This window comes from Carassius auratus, chromosome 36 (genome assembly GCF_003368295.1).
Source record: "Carassius auratus strain Wakin chromosome 36, ASM336829v1, whole genome shotgun sequence".
NCBI classification, from domain to species: domain Eukaryota; kingdom Metazoa; phylum Chordata; class Actinopteri; order Cypriniformes; family Cyprinidae; genus Carassius; species Carassius auratus.
Genome location: NC_039278.1, coordinates 16,051,746 through 16,078,349, shown reverse-complemented (window position 1 = coordinate 16,078,349; position 26,604 = coordinate 16,051,746). Strand labels below are relative to the sequence as shown.

The 26,604-nt window shown below is 35.4% G+C and overlaps 2 protein-coding genes across 3 annotated transcripts; one reads left to right on the top strand and one right to left on the bottom strand.

Moving 5' to 3' along the window:
* Nucleotides 1-7: 7 nt before the first annotated feature.
* slc45a1 (solute carrier family 45 member 1) lies at nucleotides 8-11,971 on the bottom strand. Of its 2 annotated transcripts, XM_026221718.1 has the most exons (10): nucleotides 11,626-11,971; nucleotides 9,698-10,131; nucleotides 8,245-8,337; nucleotides 7,883-8,107; nucleotides 6,214-7,094; nucleotides 5,725-5,878; nucleotides 5,036-5,212; nucleotides 4,750-4,955; nucleotides 3,122-3,347; nucleotides 8-1,428 (listed from the first exon to the last, which is right to left on the bottom strand). In XM_026221718.1, the coding sequence occupies exons 2-10, from the start codon at nucleotides 10,119-10,121 to the stop codon at nucleotides 1,400-1,402; spliced, it is 2,415 nt and encodes an 804-aa protein (XP_026077503.1). In that variant the 5' UTR covers nucleotides 10,122-10,131; nucleotides 11,626-11,971; the 3' UTR covers nucleotides 8-1,399. The 2 variants fall into 2 exon arrangements, with proteins under 2 accessions (XP_026077503.1, XP_026077502.1); XM_026221717.1 differs by lacking the exon at nucleotides 8-1,428 and having other exon boundaries at nucleotides 2,421-3,347.
* A 995-nt stretch (nucleotides 11,972-12,966) lies between these two features.
* prxl2b (peroxiredoxin like 2B) lies at nucleotides 12,967-24,551 on the top strand. Its single transcript, XM_026221716.1, has 7 exons — nucleotides 12,967-13,146; nucleotides 16,658-16,862; nucleotides 17,745-17,796; nucleotides 17,909-17,972; nucleotides 18,209-18,284; nucleotides 19,613-19,731; nucleotides 24,150-24,551. The coding sequence occupies exons 1-7, from the start codon at nucleotides 13,084-13,086 to the stop codon at nucleotides 24,174-24,176; spliced, it is 606 nt and encodes a 201-aa protein (XP_026077501.1). The 5' UTR covers nucleotides 12,967-13,083; the 3' UTR covers nucleotides 24,177-24,551.
* Nucleotides 24,552-26,604: the final 2,053 nt, after the last annotated feature.

Genomic DNA, 26,604 nt, shown 5'->3' with positions numbered 1-26,604 from the left:
CCGATACTGGTCGTTCTTTCAGTCCCTCAAGCGAAACCTTTTTTTTTTTTTCATTGTGTTTTGGTTGCTTTTTGACCACTGCTTTGTATAGTTTGGTTCAGGATTATAAATAAAAAAATAAAATAAAAAAGTCTTGTCTTTTTAAAACCAGTGCCTCTTGGGTCTTTTTTTAACGTTGTTTTGGGGGTTGCAAAACACAAATTTTAAGCTTTTTGAAACAAGATTGGACATGCACTAAATATGTGAAAGAAGTTAACTGGTGCTAAAATTTGTGGTGGTTTCTTGCACAAAGGTTAAAGGATTTAGCTTCATTGGGACAGATTTGGAGAAATTTAACATTCCCTCACTTGCTCACCAATGGATCCTCTGCAGTGAATGGGTGCCGTCAGAATGAGAGTCCAACCAACTGAAAAATGCTGCATGGTTATGACAAACAAATCCATCAACTTTTTATTTTTATTAAAACCATTGCTTCCAACTAAAATACAAGTCCTCAATCCATAATAGTTTTTTTTTCTCACATTTTTATGCACAGATCAAGCACCGGTGACAAGCGAACGTTCTACATTTCACTATTTGAGTGTGAGAGGACAACGGGATGGACTTTTTTTTGAGTTAGTAATATTTGGATAATACACTCATATTATGGCCAGTGTTTTAAAGTTAGAACACCACTATCATGGGTTTGTTTCTGGAGTGGTTTGGATTACTGTGATGTTTTTAATCAGCTGTTTGGACTCTCATTCTGACGGCACCCATTCACTGCAGAGGATCCATTGGTGAACAAATGATATAATACTACAATTCTCTAAATCTGTTCCTATGCAGAAATAAACTCATCTTGACCATTTCAGCAAAGTTTCATTTCTGGGTGAACTATTCCTTCAATATAGTTAGTTTGACCTCCTTTTGAGATCCTACTGCGCCCCCTGCTGGTTATATTTACTAGAAACTACAGCAGTCTTACACCTGCCACATGCAGCAGAAAACCTTCACCTTGTGACAACTGTTTATTTCTCAGAGCATGTACCTGTACAATGCGACTTATTAATTTATTAATAAAAAATAAATAAACATATTATTTTCCAGAGTGGAAGATCTGTACATCTTTGTGTAGATAACACACGACTGAGGAAAATAATGTGATAATGAGCTTTTGTCTCATTCAGTTCTTTATTAACTGTTTGCTACCTGGAGTTTTTAAAGGTTTGATGTGCTGCATGTATTGCAAAGCGAAACAAACTAAACAAAACAAAAAAAAAGATGCTTAGCATTACGGGCGCACAATTGTGAGTGCTTTGGTGGAGAGTCCATATCGGTTGTCCAGATTTGTTGTAGTCACCGAACAATACATTCGGCTTGTTCTTCCACACTCGGCTTGTTTCCGTATTGCGATCACTCACACTCCAGCCTCAACGTCAGCTCTGCCTGATAATGACAAGAATGACTGTCATTACAACGATCAACGCCAGACCACTGGGAAACAGGCATGAGCACCTGCGTTCCATGACATGCCTCAGTAGGGGAACCATAAATACCTCATTTATGTTTTTCTTAAAACTATGTCATTGGAGCGTCCACCAGTGTCAAGCCATTACAGTATGGCAAACATGCGAAAGGAATATTCGTACTCATAAGGATGTGTGTAGAAGGTAGCTTGTATTCAAATAATGAATCTAAATACTATATGCAAACCTAGAAACCGATAGACACACATCACGTTCTCTGTTTTACTGCGGTACAGTTCGAAACAGAGGCCTACAATAAGGCATCAATGTGGCTTTACATGCAAACAAACCGACAGGTCTTCAAACAGTTCACTGACAGGATACATTTGCTTTGGATATGTGAGAGGGGTTTACTTTTATTAGAAGCAATGAACCACAGAAAGAGAGTTCGGGGAGCTATAAACAGTTTTGGCTTCTTCCTTCATGAGGAGTTGATAGTAAAAAAAAAAAAACATTTCACATTATGTACAAGCCAAGTGAAAGTAGTCAGGCATCACATGTACACAAACACACTTTCTCTCTCTCTCTCTCTCTCTCTCTCTCACACACACACACACACACACACACTACACAAGCTTGCTGTCATGCAGTCACTGTTGCAGCATGCTTATGTGTAGAAATCTGAGTGAGATGCACAGTCAGAATCACAGCTCTTTTACCCTCTCTCACATCTCCAGTAATGCATACGTGTGGCGTAAAGTGAGGAAGCTGTGTCTGAAGCAAGCGCAAGGAGTCTGAGCTGTTTGGCTGTGTGTGTGTGTGTGTGTACAGGGTCCAAAATTAACTTTTACCTATAACTACTAGTAAATTTAGTATACACTAGGGTCCAGAAGTTGCTATAATTTATTTATTTATTTTATTAAAACAACAAAAATCATTACCAATTGCCTAATTTGCATAAACTGAATTCGATTTTTTTTTTTTTTTTTTTTTTGTAAACTCAGTATTTGGTTATTTGGTTTGTCTACTTTGCTAGTTATGACACTAAATAAACTTTTTTCTTGTGTGTGTATTTTTCTCATATATTATATGTAATAATATATAATATGAATGTATAATAAAAATCTTATACATTTCATACAAGATTCAAAAAATGTATTATCCTTCATGTTATAAATTTATTTTTGCATTATGAATTCTTTCTATTTCTGTGTTTTCCATGAAAAAACGTTGATTCCAGTTTTGTCTCGGACTTATGGGCCCTAGTGTGTGTATATCTGTTGTACTTTTGAAAAAGGAATTATTTAACTGTTTTACCTTTCTATATTTGTGTAATTTAAAAAAAAAAGTACATTATGATACTGCTCCTCAAAATTTAGGTTTGTTCAAATTTGTCAAAAACAAAAGGGTTTCCTATAAACATCCAATGAAGTTTTCCACTACAGAAAAAGTTGTTTGAAGATGCATGGCAGTCACTGGACTGTTTGAATTTCTTTGATTTGATTCCCAGATATCAATGAGCTTTTTACACTGATTTAATTCATGTTGTAATTAAACAAAGTTACCAAACAACTGTGTTCTGCTTCTAGATTGTTAATTTTGGACCCGGTGTGTGAGAGATCAGGTCTAAATGTGCACCAGCAGTGGCTGCGTCTCACTCTGGGGAGGCTCACCCTCGGGTGGTGGCAGATGGTACACCACACACAGTGAGGAGTACAGGCACCCCACAAATGACATCAGACTCGAAAAGTACATCACGCCCTGGGCCCCTCCCACCAGCGATGTCAGAGGGCCCATCGCCACCGAAACCAGGATCTGTGCCAGGAAGTACTGGCAGCTGAGCAGGGAGATGTCCACCCCCATACCACGCCTGGTCCCGTCCTCTGATGAGCCGCAGAACTGCAGGGACAACATGATGGAGGTCAGGTGACCATACGTCCTCTTTTTCCCAGAAATCATGTCTTGGCTGGGATTTCTAAATTGTTTTAGCTTTGTATTCCTATTTGTATTCCTAAACTTGCTGAATGTAATGACTGAAATGTTGTTTGACCAATAGCGTGGGGGCACTGTACATAATAAACCAATCATTGCGTGAGAAAGTAGGATTTATAGAGAACCGATTAAAAAATGCAAATACACATACATCTAAGGAGAGTTTTTTTTTTTGGCAATTTAGAAACCCTGGCCAGGACATGTCTGTGAAAAAAACATATTTTACCCTACTTGAGAACAAACTAAAATAAAATCATTAAGTCAGTAATTGTTTGTAATTTTTTTTTGACATGTTTTTGTCATTTTTTATTATTTTTTATATTTCTATTTAGCTTTATTTTTTAAAATATATTTCTTTGTTTTCATTTTATTTCAGCTTTGATTTAAAAATTATTTTAATAGATTTAAAATGTATTTTATTTTTATTTTTTTATGTAGTACTCAATCAATGTGTAGTTGAAAACCACCGAAATAATTTTAGGCCCCACATAAAAACAGAAAAAAAGCATGTTTTGTACTGCATTTACAGTGAAAGTCTATGATGCAAAATATTACAGAAATGTGGAAAGTGTTTTAATGTTATATACCTATTGTCGCTATTACATCCCTATTTCTGTGAAATGTGTAAAACATTTTGTTCACTACATTGTGATTTTAAATAAAATATTACAGAAATGTGGAAATCTTTGTTTTGCAAATATTTTTTATATGCAATTATTCCTATTATATCCCTATTTCTGTGTATTGTGTAAAAGTTGCCATTCACTAAATTGCGATTTTAAATAATCTATATACTTTTACCCATAGAGGGTTAGCAAGCTATTTTATTTCTGTTCTCATGTCGCAAGCTAACAAAAATATGTCCCAAGAACATTTTGTTCTGTGAATATGCAAAACTTCAATTTTTAAAAAAAATGTTTCAATGACTTTTTTGGGTTATGCAAACATCAAGGAAACATTCCATTTGAACAATTGTTTCAGTGGTTACATTTAAAAAAAAAGTTAGTTGAAGGTCCAACTAAAATTTTCCATGTATAATGTTTAAATGTATTTTGTAATGTTATATGTTTTTGTGCTAACATTTTGAAAGCATTATTAAAAACCATATAATATTACGTTAGCCACCGTTTCGAGAATGTTCTCTGTTAGCTGGGTTCACAAAAATAATGTATCATCTTGATGATATTCTTATGAAATGCAATATCATTTCATATGCTGTGCCCCTTAGACTTCCATTATATGTAGAGTCCAATAAACACAACTGTATTTATTTGTACATTTTCTGCTTCTGTTCTCCAGATGCTCTCACCTGTGGGCTCTGGTAGTATTCACAGAGCAGAGAGTAAGGCAGCGTACAGAGAGAAGAGAAGAGAACGCCGTAGGTGACGCAGAGAGACAGCAACACGTACAGGTTGGTGGAGAGAGTGGCCAGTCCTGTGCCCAAACCGAAGGCCAGGTAGGCGAAAAAATACAGAGAACGTAATGAGAACCGCTCCTCCAGCTTCTCAAGAATGGCTGCAAGAGGAAAAGACATGTTACTACATAGAATCTACAGTATGTGCATGCTCGGATTGCACGGTCACACTTTTACCAACCTGAATAAAAAGCAGCACTAAATGCATAGATGCACATCCCCCAGCAGCCCATGCTGACGCCTGAATTGTAGCGCTTGTACTCCTCTGAATCGTGGTGGGCCTTTGGGTCGCCCCCAAACACAACCTCCCCCATAAAGTCAGTGTAGAAGAGCAGCATCCCCTCAAACGATAACCAACCTGTGATGGAAGATAAAAGATTTAGATAACCGTTGTATATTAGCTGAACCACATGCTCTTCATTTGTAAAGTTGTACAGATCCTGTGGCCATGGAGGTTTTGTTAATTTGGATAGTTTGACTATTTTTTTATATTATATTTATGCATTTAGTAGATGCTTATAAAATGTATTAAGTTTTAGTCATGTTTATTATTATTATTGTTATTTTAAAATAAAATTTGTATTTTTTAAATAATATAAGTGTTTTAGCTTTCATTAATTTTTATTTCTCAATTTTATTTCAGTTAGTTGCCAAGGAAACATTGTTAATTTTTGTTACAATCATTTTTTTTTTATAATTATTTTTTTATTATTATTTTTATGTATACTTATGTTTTGTTTTCAGCAATCTTTCAATTAACTTTAAAAATATTTACATGTATTTTTTTTATTTATTTTGAAAATGATTTAAATAGTTTTAGTTTTAATGAACAATAAAAACAGCAAATTTAGGGAATTTAACCTCTATTACCTAGGAAATGGTTGGTGCACAGACTTCGTAAACATGGAGGCATCCTGTAGATGGCAGTACAGAGCAGCTTTATTGACATTTGAGAGTCTGCTGCTTCATGGGTGCTGCTGAGGTCACTGTCATAATGCATGCCATTCAGCAATATATTTGCCACCTTGGGAAAAGAGCAAAAACATGCTAAAGTTCAATGGCAAGTATACATAAAAAGCATGAGTACACACTTAAAGAAAGAAAGAAATTTATTTCTGATGCAATCGAAATTACAACAACAATGGCTACAAACTATATATATGTAATTGTTTGATCAAAATTATTGCTAGGGACAATTTAGTAGTTGCTGGATATTGGTAGGGACATGTACCTAGCGTCCCTACTAAATTCTGCAACCTTGACTTGAGTATGCAAATAATATGTGGTTTAGATACTAAGGCAATTTAAATAAGGTTAAAGTATATTTATGTACATAAACTAACTACAGTACACACTGACCTGTTGACTGAAGGTGACAGTACGCCTACGGCCGTTGTCCAAACCGCCACTTGGAGCATTTACCTGGTCCTCCATTAAGGCCAGACTCTGGGGGCGCTTCAGTATCCCTGAGGTACTTCCTCTCTGTGATCCAGACGCAGCCTGCTGGACATCATTAGGCTGCTCAGCGGGTTCAATGGCTGGCTTTTGCTCACTAGCTCGCAACTCCTCAGTCGCCAGCAACTGTCCATTAGGCTGCGAGAGTTTGTTTTGCTGTGCAACTTCATATGTGGTAGGTATTTCGCTTTGAGGAGGAGGGGGTGTGTCCCTTGGTGGAAGGGGCGGAGCCACTGCCTCGGGTTCTAATGGAGTCTGCTGCCCAGTGTAGCATTCAATCAATACTCTGTCTATATAAGAGGTGCCTAAGGAGGAAGCAAACTCATTAATGCCAGTGAGAGAGTTATCCCGACTGATGAAGCTGCCGTATTTGGGCGTCAGAGGACTCAGAGGGGAAATGGGGCTGGTGAGGCCTGCGTAGAGACGTGCGTTGGCACTGCTGGAGCGACCCAGTAGATCCTGGTAATGGCGATTGGAGAACTGGCTGTTATAGAGGGCTTCCTCTTCCTCCTCATCATCCTGGTCCAAAGCAGTTCCAGGAGGAGGAGGTGGGGAGGGCGGCAGAGGAAGATTGGGGCTCTTGAGGATTTGGGAGCTTCTGGTTTGAGGCTGGGACTGGGGCAGAGGTCGCTCGGGGATGCTGGTGAGGGTCATGGCTGTGGCGACAGTGAGGGTGATGCTGGTAAACAGGTATATGACCCGGAGCTGGCCACCCATTGACCTTCCGAACTCCGTTTTATCCCAGTTAATGCCACCCACAATGTAGCCGAAGCCGCCGCCAAGACCTGAGTTAAATCAAAGTTGCAATGGTAATGTGATTGAGTCTTGCTATTTGAAAGTAAAACTTTAACATTTGATTAATTATTAAATAATTATTGTGTATAATTATTAATTTACGTATTGCTGGTGATTGAAGTAAAGCTTAAATAAAATAAACTAGTAGCTGAAGTGCTAAAATTACCCCAACCAAAACTGAAAAAAAAAAAAAAAAACTATAAAGAAAAAATAAACTTATAGAAATGACCAAAGCACATCACAAAATGACTTAAACTGAAACAAAACTTAAAATAAAACTAAAAATATAAAAATAAAAGCAAATTCAAATTATATACAGAAAATAATATAATTAATATTATTAAATTAGATTATATAAAAAATGATAAAATAACACAGAGGGAATTTATTTAAATATGGTCAAATGTGTTAAATGGATCTGGGAGTAGTATACTTTTATGGCTAAATGAAAATATAAATCAATATAAATATAAAAATATAAAACTAAAATAATAAACAAAACAAAAATGAGAAATGTTGCCTTCTAAATGAAATAAATTACTTTAAAAATGACAAAAGCACATAATAACATAAAATAACATAACTAAATTTTTATAATTATTGTAGGTGGTATATAATTTTTGCTAAAATAACACTGAAGTGATTAGACATATTGAATTGTGAGTATTATTAGAAAAATAATGTCCTTATGAGAACCACAGCTCAGGCTGTTAGCTCAAAAACAAAAAAGCTTTAAATGAATGATTAATCTTAAATAATCTTAGAGATTTTCTCGGACCTGCCAGAAGAGCGTGCATATTCAGGCCTCGGTCTTGGTCCTCTGGGCTACACACATCCATCATGTATGCATGACTGGGGTTGTCAGCTGAGTCGGCACTGAAGTCCATCAGAACCACGCCGCACACCGTCAGCACGATGCCCCACTTATGATCGAGGGTGGTGTCCGCCACAGCCGATCCAATGTCCCGTCCATTCAGCACCAGTGTTAGACCCAGCAGAGCCCCTACAGTCACACCAAAAGAAAGAGCAACATTTCAATCAGTATTATAACCAATTACAAAAGATTCAGTGTCACATATTAAACAGCAAATAGAGAACGAGCTGCTTGATTGAACAGTAACTAAATTCAGTACTGCTTACCTATCGCCAGGGCAAAAATAAACGGTCTCCTGCGGCCAAAGCGAGACGTACACCGGTCACTCCATGCCCCAAGAAATGGTTGCAGAAGGAACCCTGAGAATCATAGAGAGAACAAAACTTAACTGGTTAAATGTTAGCTTAAAAACACCATTGACACTTAAAGAAATATTTCACACAAGTGTATTTGAAAATATATTTGAATTTACCTCTGGTTACAGTTAACAGGCAACTTGTTTATACAAGACTTTGGAATATAGCACACTAGTTTTACTTTACTTTAAACTACTTTATTTACATTTATGCATTTAGCAGAGACTGTTAATGCAAAGTTATTCACACTGCATAAAAGTGACTAATTTATCAGTTCATGCTTTTCATGGGAATCCAACCCATGACCCTAGTGTTGTTAGCACTGAACTACACTCATCATTCACAAAATAGGCTAATTTTCCAACTCCCCTAGAGTTAAACAGTTGAGTTTTAGCATTTTTGAATCCGTTCAGCTTATCTACGGGTCTGGCAGTAGCACTTTTAGCTTAGTTTAGCATAGATCATGTAATCTGATTAGACCGTTAGCATCTTGCTCAAAAATGACCAAAGAGTTTCAATATTTTTCCTATTTAAAACTTGTCTCTTCTGTAGTTACATCGTGTAATAAGACTGACGGAAAATGAAAAGTTGCAATTTTCTAGGATGATATGTCTAGCAACTATATTCTGGCGTAATAATCAAGAAGTGATATTACGCATCGCCTGAAATTAGTCCCTACTAGTGCTACTTTGTGTAGCTGCAACAATAGCAGATTTGTGCTTCGTAATATTGAAACTCTTTAGTCATTTTTAAGCTAGATGCTAAGGGTCTAATCAGATTCAATGATCTCTGCTAAGCTAAGCTAAAAGTGCTACCGCCAGATGCAGCGATCAATTGAATGGGTTCAAAAACTGTAAAATTCAGCTGTTCGACTCTAGGGGAGTTGAGAAATTAGCCTATTTTCAAAAAATAGTGGAGTGTTCCTTTAATTCTTAGAGCTTGACAGCTTAAATCCTCATTCGTTTTTAAACCAACATATTGAATAGAGCAGCCAGGATCCCAGCTAACAGAAAACGTTCTCACAACTTTCACTTACATTTTTTAAAAGTTATATAAAGGTTAGGACAAAACGTTTTTTAAAGTAATGTTTATGGAACGTTCTTGTCACTTTATTAATATATGGTATAAAATCTCGTAACATTGAGAAAAAAATAATTATTACATCCTCATTGTTATTTTTACTTGATGAATGTCCTTTTAACATTGAGAGAAAACATTCAAATGAAAAATAAACATTCAAATAACGTTATATCTTATGTGAAAATAAAGTTTTTGTAACCTTTAAATAGTGTCATAATCACTGGACTTTAATGGTCTAAATGTGTTGGAACCACAGGAACTTAATCCTTTAAGATCTGCTTACCTAAAATTGGACTGATGAACCACACTAGACTGTAGAACTGGTCGGGCAGCCCCATCTGAAGTAACACGGGTGTGACATACGCCGTTTCCATTGCGTAGCTGAACTCGATCCCAAACAAAATGCAGCCATTCAAGAGAAGCTCGGGGCAAGTGCGTCTCGGAGGAAGTTCGCTCAGGTCGAGCTGTTCCAGGGGACACGGTGTGTTCGGCGGTGGTGGTGGAGACGGCCTGATCAGTTTCCGTCGCTTTGGGTGCCTCTGGAAGTTGTTGGCTCTGTGACTGAGGTGCCGTGTGGTGGACGATGGGAAACTGGACGTTTTGGACAGAGTGGCTCTCCAGGTGCCTTGCTGGGCAATCCCGAACTTCCCCCCTACAGGACTGGACAACAGGGGGTCGCTCGAGGTGCCCATTCCAGGAGATGACATTCTGCTCACACTAAAAGGGAAAAAAAGTGTTGATACACATTTCAGAAAACAAGAAAAAGCAATCTACCACTTCTCCAGTACAGTAACAGCTGCACAAAGTGCTCTTAGGGTGAACTCTCACCAGGCAATCTGAAACATGCCCGAGCGCATTTGACCCCCAAAACCTGGTTCCTTTGATAAGTGTGATCGCTCCATATGGTACGTTTAGCCATACCTGGCTCACTTCAAAAATTAATCCTTTTTTTTTTTTGTACGTTATGCAAACATTAAGGAACATTCCATTTTTTGATTTTGCAGACATTATGGCAATGTTACTATTGAATGTTCTCTAAACATGAAAAAAACCAACAACATTTTTTATGTTTCAGAAAGTTTTTTCTAGGTTATTTGACCATTAAGGAAACGTTCATTTTATAATTTTGCAAACATCATGAGAACATAACAATTGAAGGTTCTTTGAATGTTCACAGCATTAATTTTTAAATGTTTTAAATACTTTTTATTGGTTAAACAAACATTTAAGGGAACCTTCCAGCTTTATTTTTTTGCAAACATTATGGAATGTTATTTTTGAATGATCTCTGGTTGTTCTGAAAGTAGTAACATTCAAAAAATTTAAGATGAACATCCAGCTAAATCGTTTTAGAAAACAAATGTTCCATGATTGATGTTTAAATAATGTTTTTTTAGAACATTATGAAAGACTAGACCATTCTATACAAACGTTCTATTAACATTACTGGAGGAATGTTTGTTTATAACGTTGAGGGAACCTTGCCAGAACATTAGCCAAAGTTCTGAGAACATTTTACTAATCGAAAGAACATTCTTTTTCTAAAATAAAGAACCTGGAAAGATTTCATGAATTTTACAGGTCCCCGATGGAACAGTAAATGCCACTAAGAACCTTTATTTCTAAGAGTGTAGGTCATGGTGACATTGAGATAAGGAGAGCAAAACAACACAATTGCTTAAAGCCATTGTGAAAAGCATCACAATAGCCGTTTTATAATCAGATTTTATGCAGCAAGGTATCGTGCTGAAGCGCCATTGCTTCAAGGAGGTCATTGATATGACACTTCTTCTTCCCTCGTGCACACGACGTACTGCAACCAATGCGCAGCTCCGCTGTCAGATGCGCATTGCATTTGTGGTCTCTCAATAGCTGAGGAAGCAAAACGCATAACTGCAGCCTCGTTCCTGCACACTTCTAAGAAATACACTAGGTCTTGTCTATTAAGCAATAATAAGAAGCGAACATAATGGTTGATTTATAAAAAACAATAAAAAAATGAAATAAAATAAAATATAAATATATGGATGAAAGGGAGGATGCTTGTATGGAGAGCAAGACGTGTTTATTTTCAGTTTATCCACACCGGCCGCACTTCAGCGGTGTAGTAATCACCCTAATCATTGGCTTACAAGATAAAAATGATACAGTCGACTCCACTCATGTGTTCTTTGTGAGAGGCGTGCGGATGGAAGCAGATAGCTATATTACCTTTATCCGGGATGCTCTTCACGCATTTCGGGTTTGTCAACAGCAGACGGAAGGACGCATCGTGTTAACGCTGCTGTTTAAGGTCTCATGTTTTTCCGTGCTTTCTGGCACAGTAATGTCTCAGCTTTTATCGTGCTCCTCCGGTCTTCCCCTGTTTTTCGCATCTCTCCTCCTCCAGTCCATCGGCTCTCCCCCGTGACGTCACAGCATCAGCATCAGCTGAAAATTGACTCATGCCCAAAACACTTTAAAAAGCTCGGTGGACCTTCAAGATGTCATCCTGAATTCATTATTTATGATTTTCACTCGTGTCATCCGCATAACAAAAATACACTCTAAAAAATGCTGGGTTGTTTCAACCCAACTTTGGGTCAACTAACCCAGCTGTTCGATTACTGTAGTCCATATTGGGTTGAAAGGACTCAACATTTTTAAGAGTATGTTCTAAATTAAGTTATGAAAAACGTTTGAATCTTTGAACTTTGAGTGAACGTTCTATTAACGTTCCTGGAAGAACGTTTGTGCAGAAGAGACCTTTTCCAGAACGTTAGCTAAAGTGCTCTGTTAGTTGGGAATGTGATATTCCATTCATTGATATTGTTGATGTTTAAATTAAAAATACAAAATATAAACATGTGTGTATGTGTTGAGAGGTGCATATTATTTTCGCAATTAATAAATAAGTGATTAACCTCTTCATATTTGACATTACTGGATTTTTATTTATTTATCTGTTTTTTTTTTTCTTTTTTTTTTTTTTCTTTTTTAGTAAGCTGATTGGATACTTTTCTTTTCTTACTCAAACGAACAAAACATCTCTTGGTAAGGTAAAGTGCCTAATTTTGTGATAATAGTTATTTTATTTTATTTTTAGTTCACTTTTATTTTATGTGGAAAGCCCTGGCAAACCAACTCTATTCTGAAGTCAATGATTTACTATATAGGCTACATTGATTGAATAAAATACCTTTTCCCCTTCTCTTTCTCCTAATGGTCAGTATTGATTATTGAATGTAAATCATTAAAACATTCAAATGGCAGACAGACGAACTGAAATTACTGACCTTTGATGTACAGGTAAACCACACCCTAGAATTATTTTATATGTTAAACCTAATCTTGGGCTCAAATATTTATATATAAAACCGTGTAATATTTAATATTCAGTTTGCACGGGGTAAATAAAATCGGGGTGTTAAGATAAGATGTATTGTTGCATAAATAATGACACAGAGTTGCCATTGTCATATTTATGTAATATGCCCCGCCCCTCAAGCGCATGGTTTGAATTCTTCACGCTGTGATTGGTCGATACGTGTGTCGCTCACGTCATGTCTTACACAAGTGGGCGTGTGTATATAACAGCGGCGTGTTTGTGTTCTTGCGTAAAATACAGAAACCACTGAAGGAAACAAGGACGAACCTCACACCTAAAGGCAATAAATAAACATTAAGAAAATGTCATCCGTAAATCTGACCAGCCTAGGAGCCAACCAACTGAAAAGCACCACGACTGGAGAGGTAATAATATTTTACGTGAAATGTTTCTCTTAAGTAGTACGAGGCGAGTGCAGTGACTTTCAATGAATGAATCAATTACTAAACTTAAATAGTACAAAATAAACCTTATTCTTGAAAATAATTTGACAATATTAAGTTAACAAGTCGTTTAAATGACTATTTTAAGGTATTTTCATGAAAAAGAAAAATACGCTTCCTGTTCTGATGTTTCACGTGACTTTTTGAACATAAGTAATGATGTTTTAATTCTCTTGATTGCACGAGCTCTTTTCACACTGCACCTGTTAAAGGGATAGTTCACCCAAAAATCAAAATCATGTCATTAATAACTCACCCTCATGTCGTTCCAAACCCGTGAGACCTCCGCGGACACAGTTTAAGATATTTTAGATTTAGTCCGAGAGCTCTCAATCCCACCATTGAAACTGTTTTTAAGGTATACTGTCAATGTCCAGAAAGGTAAGAAAACATCACCAAAGAAGTCCATGTGACATCATTGACGTCATTGGTGATGACGTAATGGCGTCACGTCTATCAAACATTCAAATATATAAAGTCAGTAATCAGCTTTAGTCAGTTGGGAACCTCATAATCATGAAAAGTTTACAATTAAGTTTTGCAACAACACACCCAAATACAGTAACATCAATAATGTGCATATGAGGATTTAAGTCTTGAAGATATAAAGTAAATAAATTAGGTGTCATCAGCACAGAAACCATGATCCACTTACTATACATAATCCATTGCAATGTATTTGTTATTAAATGAATTTACCTTTTTCCAGATTGCCCTTCATTCAAACCCTCGGATTACCCGCGCTCATAACATTAGCACAGAATCGGTTCGGAATCAATTACCAAAAGAACCAGTTTGGTTCAGATGCTCTGTGTGTCAGTCTGCTTCACACACTGAATCACACATGCGCAGTATCATCAGCCCCTCGGTTCTCGAATCGGACGCGTCTGGAAAAAAAACGGTTTTCAGTTCAGTGTACTGATGATCCGAAAACCGATGCAACCGGTTCTTGACTCGAGAACGAGAATCGCTCTAACCGGCACGTGCTGCAGTTCAGTGTCATCAGCTGCTCTACTCGTGTTCTGGTTCTATTTACTACAAACTCAATTTGTGAATGTGTCATCATTAACTATAAATACAGTACTGATATTTCATAAATCGTCCCGTATTCCTATTAAAGTCTTTAGACTATTTTTAAGTCTTTAGACTATTTTTAAGTCTTTAGAGTCTTAATTATTGTCCAACTTTACTGAAAACCCTTTTTGGCTTATACATTATCTACAATATACAGATTAGAAACATTCAACTTACAAAAAAAAAACAAAAAAAAAAAAACAGATGCAACCGGTTCTTTACTCGAGAACGAGAACTGCTCAAACAGTGGGCGTGTTCGTTCGTCATCTGGCTCGGCTCGGTGTTCATCTTCAGTTCGGTCTTCACAGCAGTTCAGTAAGTGTACTGTATGAGTAAATGAATTACTCCTGGATATTGGTTTATTCTGACTCAGAGGGAATGTCAGTCACGTTAAAAAAGGTAACAGTTTAAGTAATTTGTGGATTAATGCGAATTGGGGATGGGAACCGTTTCAAACGATTCAGTTCGATTTGGTGAACTGGTTCAACTGGTTCACTAAGAAGAACCGGTTAAATTGAATGATTCGTTCACTAATCGGACCTCACTAGTGAGAGAGAGTTCAAAACAAAGCAGTTTGTGATATCCGGTTCACAAATGAATCATTCGATGTAACCTGATCTTTTTGAACCAGTTCACCAGATGGAACTGAATCATTTTAAACTGTTCGTGTCTCCAATACGCATTAATCCACAAATGACTTAAGCTGTTAACTTTTTTAATGTGGCTGACACTCCCTCTGAGTTCAAACATACCAATATCCCGGAGTAATTCATTTACTCAAACAGTACACTGACTGAACTGCTGTGAAGAGAGAACTGAAGATGAACACCAAGCCAAGCGGTTGTTGTTTTTTTGAGAAAATTAAAGGCTTTTAAGTGCGCCTTATAGTGCGGAAAATATGGTATAACTGACATCTAAGGAAAATCCCAAATTCAGTATCTCAGAAAATTAGAATATTGTGAAAAGGTTCAATATTGAAGACACCTGGTGCCACACTCTAATCAGCTAATTAACTCCAAACACCTGCAAAGGCCTTAAAATGTTCTCTCAGTCTAGTTCTGTAGGCTACACAATCATGGGGAAGACTGCTGACTTGACCGTTGTCCAAAAGACGACCATTGACACCTTGCACAAGGAGGGCAAGACACAAAAGGTCATTGCAAAAGAGGCTGGCTGTTCACAGAGCTCTGTGTCCAAGCACATTAATAGAGAGGCGAAGGGAAGGAAAATATGTGGTAGAAAAAAGTGTATAAGCAATGGGGATAACTGCACCCTGGAGAGGGTTTTGAAACAAAACCCATTCAAATATGTGGGGGAGATTCACAAAGAGTGGACTGCAGCTGGAGTCAGTGCTTCAAGAACCACTACGCACAGATGTATGAAAGACATGGTTTACAGCTGTTGCATCCCTTGTGTCAAGACACTCTTGAACAACAGACAGCGTCAGAAGCATCTCGCTTCAAAAAGGACTCAACTGCTGCTGAGTTGTCCAAAGTTATGTTCTCTGATGAAAGTAAATATTGCATGGTGTTGGTCCACTGTGTTTTCTGAGGTCCAAGGTCAACACAGTCGTATATCAGGAAGTTTTAGAGCACTTCATGCTTCCTGCTGCTGCTGTAATAATATTAAACATTGTATGTAATAGATTTGCCTTCTTTGCCTTTTTTTTTTTAAAGGTATATTTTAAAGGTATATTTCACATAAGGTAATGTCCATGGGCATTAAAAAAAGCATCCAGGAATTGTGTACAAATCCTTGCAACATGGGGCCGTGCATTATCATGTGGTGATGGTCGTGAATGAATGGCACTACAATGGACCTCAGGATCTCGTCACGGTATCTCTGTGCATTCAAAATGCCATCAATAAAATGCACCTGTGTTGATTCCAAATTCTCTGAAACATCTTTGGAGATGGCTTATGGTAGAGAAATGAACATTCAATTCATGGGCAACATCTCTGGTGGACATTCCTGCAGTCATCATGACAATTGCATGCGCCCTCAAAACTTGCAACATCTGTGGCATTGTGCTGTGATAAAACTGCAGATTTTAGAGTGGCCTTTTATTGTGGTCAGCCTAAGGCACACCTGTGCAATAATCATGCTGTCTAATCAGTATCTTGATGTGTCACACCTGTGAGGTGGATGGATTATCTCGGCAAAGGAGAAGTGCTCACTAACACAGATTTAGACAGATTGTGAACAATATTTGAGAGAAATAGGCCTTTTGTGTACATAGGAAAAGTCTGACACTGATGTCACAGTTTCATGTTTAATATCATGGAAAACATGGAAGCCCATTCACTTTGAATATATCTTGTCGACATTTGTTTTGTTTGTCTCATGTCTTGTGTCTTAGATGGTGGAGATTGGTTCTCTGTGGCAGGAGCAGACGGTTGTTCTCTTCTTCTTGCGGAGGTTTGGTTGTCAGGTTTGTCTGTGGATGTCAGCAGAGGTCAGTAAACTGGAGAAGGACCTGAAAGCAAACGGTGTTGCTCTGATCGGCATCGGACCTGAAGAGACAGGAGTGAAGGAGTTCATAGATGGGGGGTTCTTCAAGGGAGGTGAGGATTTGTCACATATCTTTAGTATTGTTCCTAATTTCTTAGTTTTGCAATAATGTTGCTGAAATATAGACTGTAGTGAAAATTCTATTAAGTTCATCTAAAATGGATTCAATTCCTTTTTGAACCAGAAGAGATGCATAAATATTTGTTTTTAGTATAGGAAACAAACTTTGAAAATATGTAGATTTTTCTTTTAGATGTTTTGAAAATCTATTTGATAAAAGATAGAAACATTTAAAACTGGGAATAAAAGGAAACAATGAAAATACTAATTTATTTTTTATGTATGATTTTAAAAACTGTTTTAAGAGATATAAACATTTAAACTTAATTAAAATGAAACCCTAAAAACTTTTCCTTTAGATTTTTTTTTATATTTTTTTTTTAATATAGAAACACTTTAACCTGTCAATAAAAGGAATGTATGAAAATACAAAACATTTAATTGTTTAAAATATTTGTAAACATTTTTTTTAAGTTATAAACATGGCATAATATTATGAAATGTAGGTGAAATATTTCAGATTGCAAGACATTTCTAAATGCTTTCTTGCTTCTATTGAAGCAAATGGTGATCTACTTTTCGAATCTAACTGAAATCAGGTTTTGTTAATGCATCTCCAAAGCAGGAGATACCAGATTAGAAAATGCAATGCTTTGCATTCTTTCTTCTGAAATAAGTGATAACCTCAGGTTAAGCACATTGTGTGGGTTTAGTGTTGAATTTATTGGTGATTGAATTCTTGTTTTTTACTGTTATTTTATGACCTGTTACTATGATTACCATGCCTGTGTTGACCTTGGGTTTGCCACTGATAAAAGCTATCATTACCATCTTCCTGATCCTGTGAATTTTTAACTTTCTCTTTGTTGTTTCAGACATCTACATTGATGAGAAAAAACAGTGTTACAGAGATTTAGGCTTTAAAAGGTATGAGGAAACTTGTAATGTATGTGTTTTTTAATATTTTTTGTATTTGTGTAATGGGCCGTGATGCAAGCATGTCAAAATGTACAAAAATCTTTCTGGTTTCCAATCTCAGGTACAATGCCATGAATGTGATTCCAGCTGCTATGGGGAAGAAAGTACGAGAAATCGCCTCAAAGGTATTTATAAAACATTACACGCTGCCATAAAAAAAAAAAAAAAAAAGATTTATTGTAAATTATAATTCATGTGTAGTGATACTTTATAGATTACATTACTTTAAAATGCTGTCTTGTCTGTAAATTTTTTTTAAGGCCTTGTTTGAGGCATTAAATAATATCGTATTTCAAGATGTACATGCATTTTAAAGCATCTTTAAAATCTATTGATCCTTATGTTACACCCTTTCTTGAAGGCAAGTGCAGAAGGAATTCAAGGGAACTTTAGTGGAGATCTTCTGCAGAGTGGAGGCATGCTCATCGTCGCAAAAGGTAAAATTACAATGTTTTCTGTCATTTTCATGCATTTTCATTATTCTGCAGACACACTCAATGAAGTGTATGTGTTCAGTCTTGTTGTTAGATAGGTGTGTTACTATAATGTTCTCTGTGAACTGATAGAAAACTGAAAACAAGAAAATCTTGTATCCTATGCGGTCTGAATTATTGTCACTAGAGGGCAACATGACCTCACATATATAAAATCTGGAGCATGCAAATCTGCTCAATGGTATGAAGAAATCTGCCAGTAGCAGATATTATCATTTCAGAAAAATTTCTCGATGTATAAGTTTTTGATGGGTTTCTGTGTCTTATTTTTTATAAGAAAAAATAATTTTTTATAGGTTTATAGGTTTATAGAAAAAGTTCACTCAAGAAAGAAAATGTACTGAGTTTTGTTTCTTCATCAGAACAAATCTTGAGAAATGTAGCATTACATCACTTGCTCACCAATGGATGCTCTGCAGTGAATGGGTGCCGTCAGAATGAGAGTCAAACATCTGATAAAAACATCACAATAATCCACATGACTCCAGTCCATCTGCATGTTACTTGTAACAAACAAATCAATCGTTAAGCATCATTTTACAACTGAAAAATATTTTAAAACAAAATTCAGTAGAATGTGATGTGAGAGAACAACAGGTGATGAACTTTTTCCTTGAGGGAGGGTAATTTTGGATTATTGACTCATATTTTGGCCGGAAGCAATGGTTAAAAAAGCTAAAACGCCTTAATGTTGGATTTGTTTCTTACAAACACACAGCTTTTGGCTTCACAATATGTGAACTGATGGACTGATGTACTGGAGTCGTGTAGATTGTGATGTTTTTATCAGATGTTTGAACTCTTATTCTGACGGCACCCATTCACTGCAGAGCATCCAATGGTAAGCAAATAATGCAATGCTACATTTCACCAAATCTGTTCAGATGAAGGAACAAACTCATCTATATCTTGAATCTTGAATAACTTTTTGTGCATTGTGGCATTATTTTCAAGAAAATTAAACATGTTCTCATCACTTGAATGCAACCGGATGTTTTTCGGGGTTTGTTTGCGATTCTCATTAATTTCTTGATGATTATCATTAAACTCTCATTACTGTAACAGAGTAATGAGAATAATTACGCCTGGACATAATTATGTTTTTCTAATTAAAATCTGCTTAAATTATTAATTTCCTGTTTTAACAGGTGTTCCATGATGTATAAATACTTCACTATTTAATGATATTTTCTATCTTACGATAATCTTAATTGTCATGAAAACAAAACCCGGAAATCCCAATTTAAAAACGAAAATGTCACCCTGTTCAGGTGGAGAAAAGGTTCTGCTGCATTTTGTCCAGAAATCTCCTGCAGACAACATATCTCTGGAGGACATCACCAAAGCTCTCGGGATCTCGGCGAACGTCCAGGCTGGTGAAAAGCCACAGGTAAAACATGAAGCATTTGTAAGGTGAAGCCTCAGATACTATAGTATAGCTCTGTTTATCAATCCAGTCAGGTATTCTTCCTCTGCGGGATTTTTTTGTTTTTCTTGTTTTTTGTTTGGTGCATTGATACAGATTTTATATTTTGTGCATTTGCTATTCTACAGCAACTCTGAATGCAGAATTTGAAGCCTGAACCTTTATTTTATAATATTAGTGTTACTGTTTTGAGATTTCTAAAATAGTGTTTACATAATGTGAAACTTATTCATTTAATCCAGTTAAAATGAGGTAAAGTATCTTTCTTTTTTAATCAACTGGAATATATGAAAATAGGCATTACCACATGTATCTGACACATAAACTATTTTATAATTGAGTTTCTTAGCAAGAAACTGTCTGAGTGCTTTTAAATGACTCACATTGACATTTTGATGTATAAAATGACTCACTGAACAAGTGTTTATTATATGAAGGTCAAAGAGCAAGTGGTTTTTCTCTGCTTTTCTCTATTTTTAGGTTTTTACTTTAATTGACTCCAGAAATGTGACCATGATGTTACATTAGCACTTGTTTTGAGGCCATTCTAAATGCTCTTATTGAGTAGTGTTGCTTTTCAAGGACAATTACACTTTGGTTTTTACTGCAGTAAAGAATATTTGGTTTGCATTGATCCATGCAAGCACACAAGAGCCAATGTTGGAGCACAGATGCTTATGTAAGTGGATGTTTGAACAAGTGAAGTGATTGTAGGACAGAACAGAGTCTTGTTGTGAGGCTGATCTCCTGGTTTAACATGATCTTAACCGCCCGAGTTTCCATTGATGCACCTGGGAGTGAGATTACAGAGGGCTCATATTACAATGAAACCCACTAAAACCAACTGATGCATTTCCCTAGGCTGCTATTACACAGACGTGTAGCTCTTAACGTAATGCGTGGTCTGAGGTTAGGAGTTAACAGTGGTATCCTGGAGGAAATGACACTTTTGGCCTCTCTCTTCCTTGACGAGCTCAAGATTAGATGTAAACGAAACTAGCATGTTCACATGGTGCCATGTGTGTCCAGTCAAAAAAAAAAAAAAAAAAACGTTCTGCAGAGAAATAGAGTAGCATTCGCTATCGCTAAAAAAAAAAAAAAAGCAATTTGTTTCAGGTGCTGATATTTTGTTTGGCAAAAAGTAAGATGAAATTTGAATGGCTAGTAACGTAAAACAGTGATATAAATAAAAACAGTATATCAGATAAAATTATATATAAAATGATATATCTGTGTTATATTTAAATGCTTAGTTTTATGATCTCTATATGTGTTTATGATCTATATGATGTAATGCAATAAAATTAAGATTGCGAAATTAACAAATAAATGCTACTTAAAAGCCTGATGATCATATTCAATACTCATGCATAACATGATTTTTCAAAAAAATAAATAAATAAAAAGTATAAAAGTATAAGTTATTATATTTGTTTGTGAGTATCATAAAGTGAATGTTTTTACAATTATATTAAAAGGTCTTTTTTTTTGCTAAAAAGTATAATCTACCAGTCAAATGGCTTAAAGCATGTAGTAGATTACGGACAACAGGTTTTTCAACCGCGTGATAATTAAGAGGCACTTGAAAAGTGTGTATTTATGAGTAAACAAGACCTGCAGCTTTAAAGGGTTAAAAGTAGAAATCTTCGGGTTTCACCCTTTATAAAAGCTTTGTAGCCATAGTATGTGTAGATGGTCAAGTCTGTGCAATAAAACAGACTTCATATATAGTGCACAAGTCAAACTGACTAGTTTTATTGTGCTCTGTTGTCATTATGTGAGCTTAACTATCCCAGTCCTCATTTACCTTTTATTATGTTGATTGCATGTAAGAAAGAAAGACATGCATAAGAAAATGATAGTTTTGTTGTATGTTCCAACTGAGAATTTCCTTACATTACTTTTACCTTTATGTACAAATACAGTCACTCCAAAAAGTATTTGGACACATGAAATAGTCTAAATGTCTTTGCATTACATGATAAATGATGTAGTCCTCTAGTTTTCTGGCTTGCATGCACAGGACTCCCATAGTAAATCACCATCTTGCAACAATTCAGAGGTTACACCACATAGTTTTTATTCTGAAAGACAGCGGTTTATAAAAAATGACCAATAGGGATTCGGTTTTATTAAGATGGGTGGTTCAGTAGCATAATGGTATATGAACCAAAAAAGATACTTAGAAATGTCCTGAAAAAATTTTGTGGTCCTTCAGACAAAACATTTAATGCTGAAATGACGAAAGAATGTATTTCTTCATAGATAGGTCAGTGGTTGTTGTAATTTGTATAAAAAAATGTCTTCATAAACAGTGAAACAAAAGCCTGTTAAAAATATATATATTCCACTGCTATTTAGGATCACTGATATACTACTATAATTTAAAAATTAAAGTAACTAAACTGAAAATATAAGATAACATTTTAGCGATTTCGTTGTTTTTTTTTAATATGCAATTTATTTATTTATATTTATTAGTTTTAGTTTTATTTAATTTAGTACTTTTAAAGAAAATGAGAAATAACTAACTGGAATAAATTGTTTACTTTTCTGTATTTTTTAAAAATTATATTTTAATTAGGAATTTTATTTAAATTAACAAAAAGAAATTATTTTGTGGTTTTAGTTTTAATTAACGATATATCATTGCAACAAATTTGTAGCTTCTAATTATTGAAAAAAGAATATCTTTTTTTCAAAAGTTTGAGCACACAAGACACTATCAGATTTGTATAACAATTCTAATTACAAAAGTCACGCAAAAGAGATTTCAATTCATTTCATCCGTGTTTTCTGTGCAAATTGTGTCATGGCATATTTTTAGCATGTTTTTTTTCTGTGCTGGTCTATTGTGGTCTCATTTGTTTAACTTCATGCCTAAGTCAAAAGTCTGGTTTTAGGAAGGGTGTTTTGTGTCGTACCACACCCTTAAAACTACCAAAAGACATTTAGTCCATCCAGAGAATAAACATGGTGTCAGTCAGCAGCATATCTCCGAGAAGATTGGCCAAAAAAGTTTTCTTACACCACCTCAGGAAGGAAAGGTCCCAAACCCAGTGTCGTCACTGAATGACACGGGACAGTCTCAAGAGAAATGTTTCTGGGGATTGAGTAGACTTCAGACACTCTCCGAAAAAAGGGTCCAAAACTCTCTCTGTGGCGCTACTCTTTCAAAAGTTTAGACAAATTGTAATAAAACGAAAATTGTAGTTCGTAATCTGGATTGCACATACTTTTCGATAGCGTTTGACCTAACTTGTTCATCACATAGGTTTGAATGGGATTACTGTGTACCGAAAAACTAAAGAAAAGGAAATGCAGTCAATTCTTTATCAACATCATGAAATGCATTAAGCATTAACTGCCATTGTGTGAATAATATGTAAACATGTAATCCATAAGCTAATTGTGATCTTGATTTCAGGCATTTAAAAAGAACTATAAAAAGAACCCAGCTCTGCTTATATGTACATTTTAGGTACTAACTAATATGTACCATGTAAGGGTAATTAAGGTATAAATATGTACCTTTTTGGTGCTGCCCCAATGACAGCGCTGTACCTATTTATTTATTTTATTTTTTTTTCTTCTAAAAATGTTCTCTCATGTTGGCAGACTTTTGATTTCAGCATGAAGTATAACAAACGAGAGCACAATAACTGAATAAAGACACTGTTGACATCTGTAGAGCTGCTTATAGATGAATTTAGCATGTTTTATAATGTCATTTTTATTGTATAAAGCGCTGTATAAATAATTGCCACTTGATTTTCTGTACAGAACTTAATTCTTCAGTATTCAGTTTTTTGTATTCTGACATGAGATGAATCTCAGAATTAAACGGTTTGTCAGAAATGCATAAGTCTGCTCAATCTGGTAACTGTGAAATATTCTATTAATATAACTAAGTCAAAAGACGCACCACAGCTGCTCTTTTAGAATAGATGTTGCTTTAAAGTTCAATAACAGGACGTGCCGCAGGCCTTGTTTACCCATAAAATACCATCGGCGTCATCTTTATCGATGCCATTTCCTCTGGAGTGTGAGATGCGAGTGACTTTCACACGGCCGTGAATGCATTGACAGTCTGACCTGAGAGTCTTAGTTATACTTTGCTTTTAGCTTAAAAAATTGACTTTCCTTAATTAAAGGGTAGGTTCCCCCAGCAAAATGCAAATTCTTGTGCCTTTCCCAACCTGTATGCCTTTTTCTGCTTCATCAAACACTAATATTTTTGGAAAAATATGTCCACGTTGTTTTCCTTTGTGCATACAATAAAAGTCAATGAGATCCAGTGTTATATAATACTCAAGTTTAATAATTCATTTTCACAACATCAACCAATTTAATAATGATTTTCCATTTTGTGTTCTTTACAGTGCAATGAAGATGTTTGCACACGATAGAAGATTCATAGTTCTTCAGGGATGCATGGACTGTGATTTCTGGTTATCCAGTGTTGTATTCCCACTAAACTGACTCAAATCATCTTAACTTTTATATGATATGTTGGTTTCTATATTAAAATATAGTGCAAGAACTTTTATATGCATTGTTGATTACTAATCTTGCTTTGTTCCTTAATTTTTTTGACAAATGATCAGCCATTGAAAAATAGTTTGTGTTATAAGCTTTGCATTAGAGCTAAAATCTACTCATTTAATGATTATTTTTATAAACCTATATTTATTATGATTTTCTCCAAACATGTCTGACCAAATGTGACTTGTTAATTAAAGAATGTGAATGATATTGAATATATTAAAACTCTTACCAAAGTATATTTGTGTTTTTAATGTATGAATGTCAATGTTTAAAAGCAAAACAAAAAAACAATGAATGCAGAATATATTTGTTGCTTTATATGAGTTTATTTTTGAAGCTTACATCATTTCTTATATATCATAACAATATTTCAATGTTTAATGTAGCTAAATAACATTTTTAAGCCATATATTTTTGCTTGAACAATCAGTATTGGCAGAACAATATAATTACAAGGCATTCACTTGGAAAGTCATTAAAAGGTATATGGTCTCTCATGTAATATCAAGAGCAGTTCTGTCAGTAAATATTAACTGAGGCGTTTCAGAAGTCAACATGTCTATGTATACAGAATAAGACCAGCCCCAGACATATTCATATAGCAGCATCTGTGGCCATGTGGCATATTGTAATATGAGGATGAATCTCACAAAACATGCAAAGAACATGTCTATTTCAACCACAAAAAAATAAAAACTAATTAAGTGTCAAATATAATAAATAAATAAAAAAATGTCTGTCAATGTCAAAAAATTATGACATTTTTGACATAAACACACACACAGATATATATATATATATATATATATATATATATATATATATATATATATATAGTATTATTTAATAGTCCAAAAACATGCTTCATTTTGGACATATAGAAAAGTTTATGGATATACCTGTACTTTTCTTCTTTTGATTTTGTGGCAAAACTTAACCTGGACATGTTTTCATGAGATACATCTTTGAACTGAAAAATAAAATGTAAAAAAATAACAACGGAGTCTGTAAAACCGAATTGTGAAGCATTCTTGTGTCTGACGATTGTTCCGTAGTGCACTGAAGAAAGTACATAATTCCTGATTTCAGAATTAATTATAATTCATATAATAATAATAATAATGATAAGCTTATTTCTAACGAAACGCCTTCAAAACCAGCTACATGCTAAAAATGCACACAAATGCTTTTTATTTATTTTTTTATTTTTTTTACAATTCACACTTGCCAAAGTTTTGATAGCTACTTATTTTCCCTTCAGGTCAGATTTCTTCAGGGCAGTCGTATAAACAATCACAGAGGGTGGCTTTATATATTTTAATTTCACAGGATACAAAATGGCTATTTTAAAATGAGATTTGCTAAAAAGCACATCAGCAATCCTTGGCACAAATATGTAGTTCTTTAATGCGGTATAAAGAACAGGTAATTCACATCACACCTCATTTTATTAGTTCGCAATATAACAAATGCCTCAAGGCCAGATAAAAATGCACAAATATGTGTCTGGTTGATGTATGCATGCTATTATGGAGTTGATAGTGTTGCATATTCATATGTAACATATTTTGCTATAATGCACCTTTATAGCATTGACGTCATTGGCAAGTAAATCAATTGTGCATAAATTAAATTTTATACAGGTATTGTTTCTGAATCACACTGGATTCTGTGCACGCCAGTATCTGACCTAGTAAAAGCTCAAATCTTTCCAATTTAGATTTTTAATGAAACCCTAATTTATGTGTACCAAAGTTGCTTGCATTCAATATATCGCTTGTTTCATGTGCATCAAACAGTACGTGCCATAACAGAGGTGTCGAGGTGTAGATTGGCTAGCAATGAAGCTTTCAAGGTAGATATGAACATTCAATTGACTAAAGTCTTTGTCGTGAGAGATAACAGTCATAATCAATAACCCAAGTCAATATTGACTCTGCTATAAGCTTTCAGAAAACTTGACAAAGCATTTCTTCTCCTGACACCCGTTTGATCTTTTCCAGCATCTCATTCTATCATTACTGCTTAATCAAGATGGAAAATAACAGTCACCGGCTTTGACCGGATTTCTAATGTGATAAAAAGTGTCCATTTGAGAGACAACTGCTGCCTGTGGCTTCGTCCGCTACGCTCCAGCTAACACATGAACCCCCGCTGCCCCATTAACACACATCTCAGATCAATTTATGAAATTACGAGATATGACTTTGCCTAAAATTACCAGCCCACTGGCCGACAGATCCTTGAGGGACAACTTTGCATAATGAATCCTTTTGATTACATATTCCC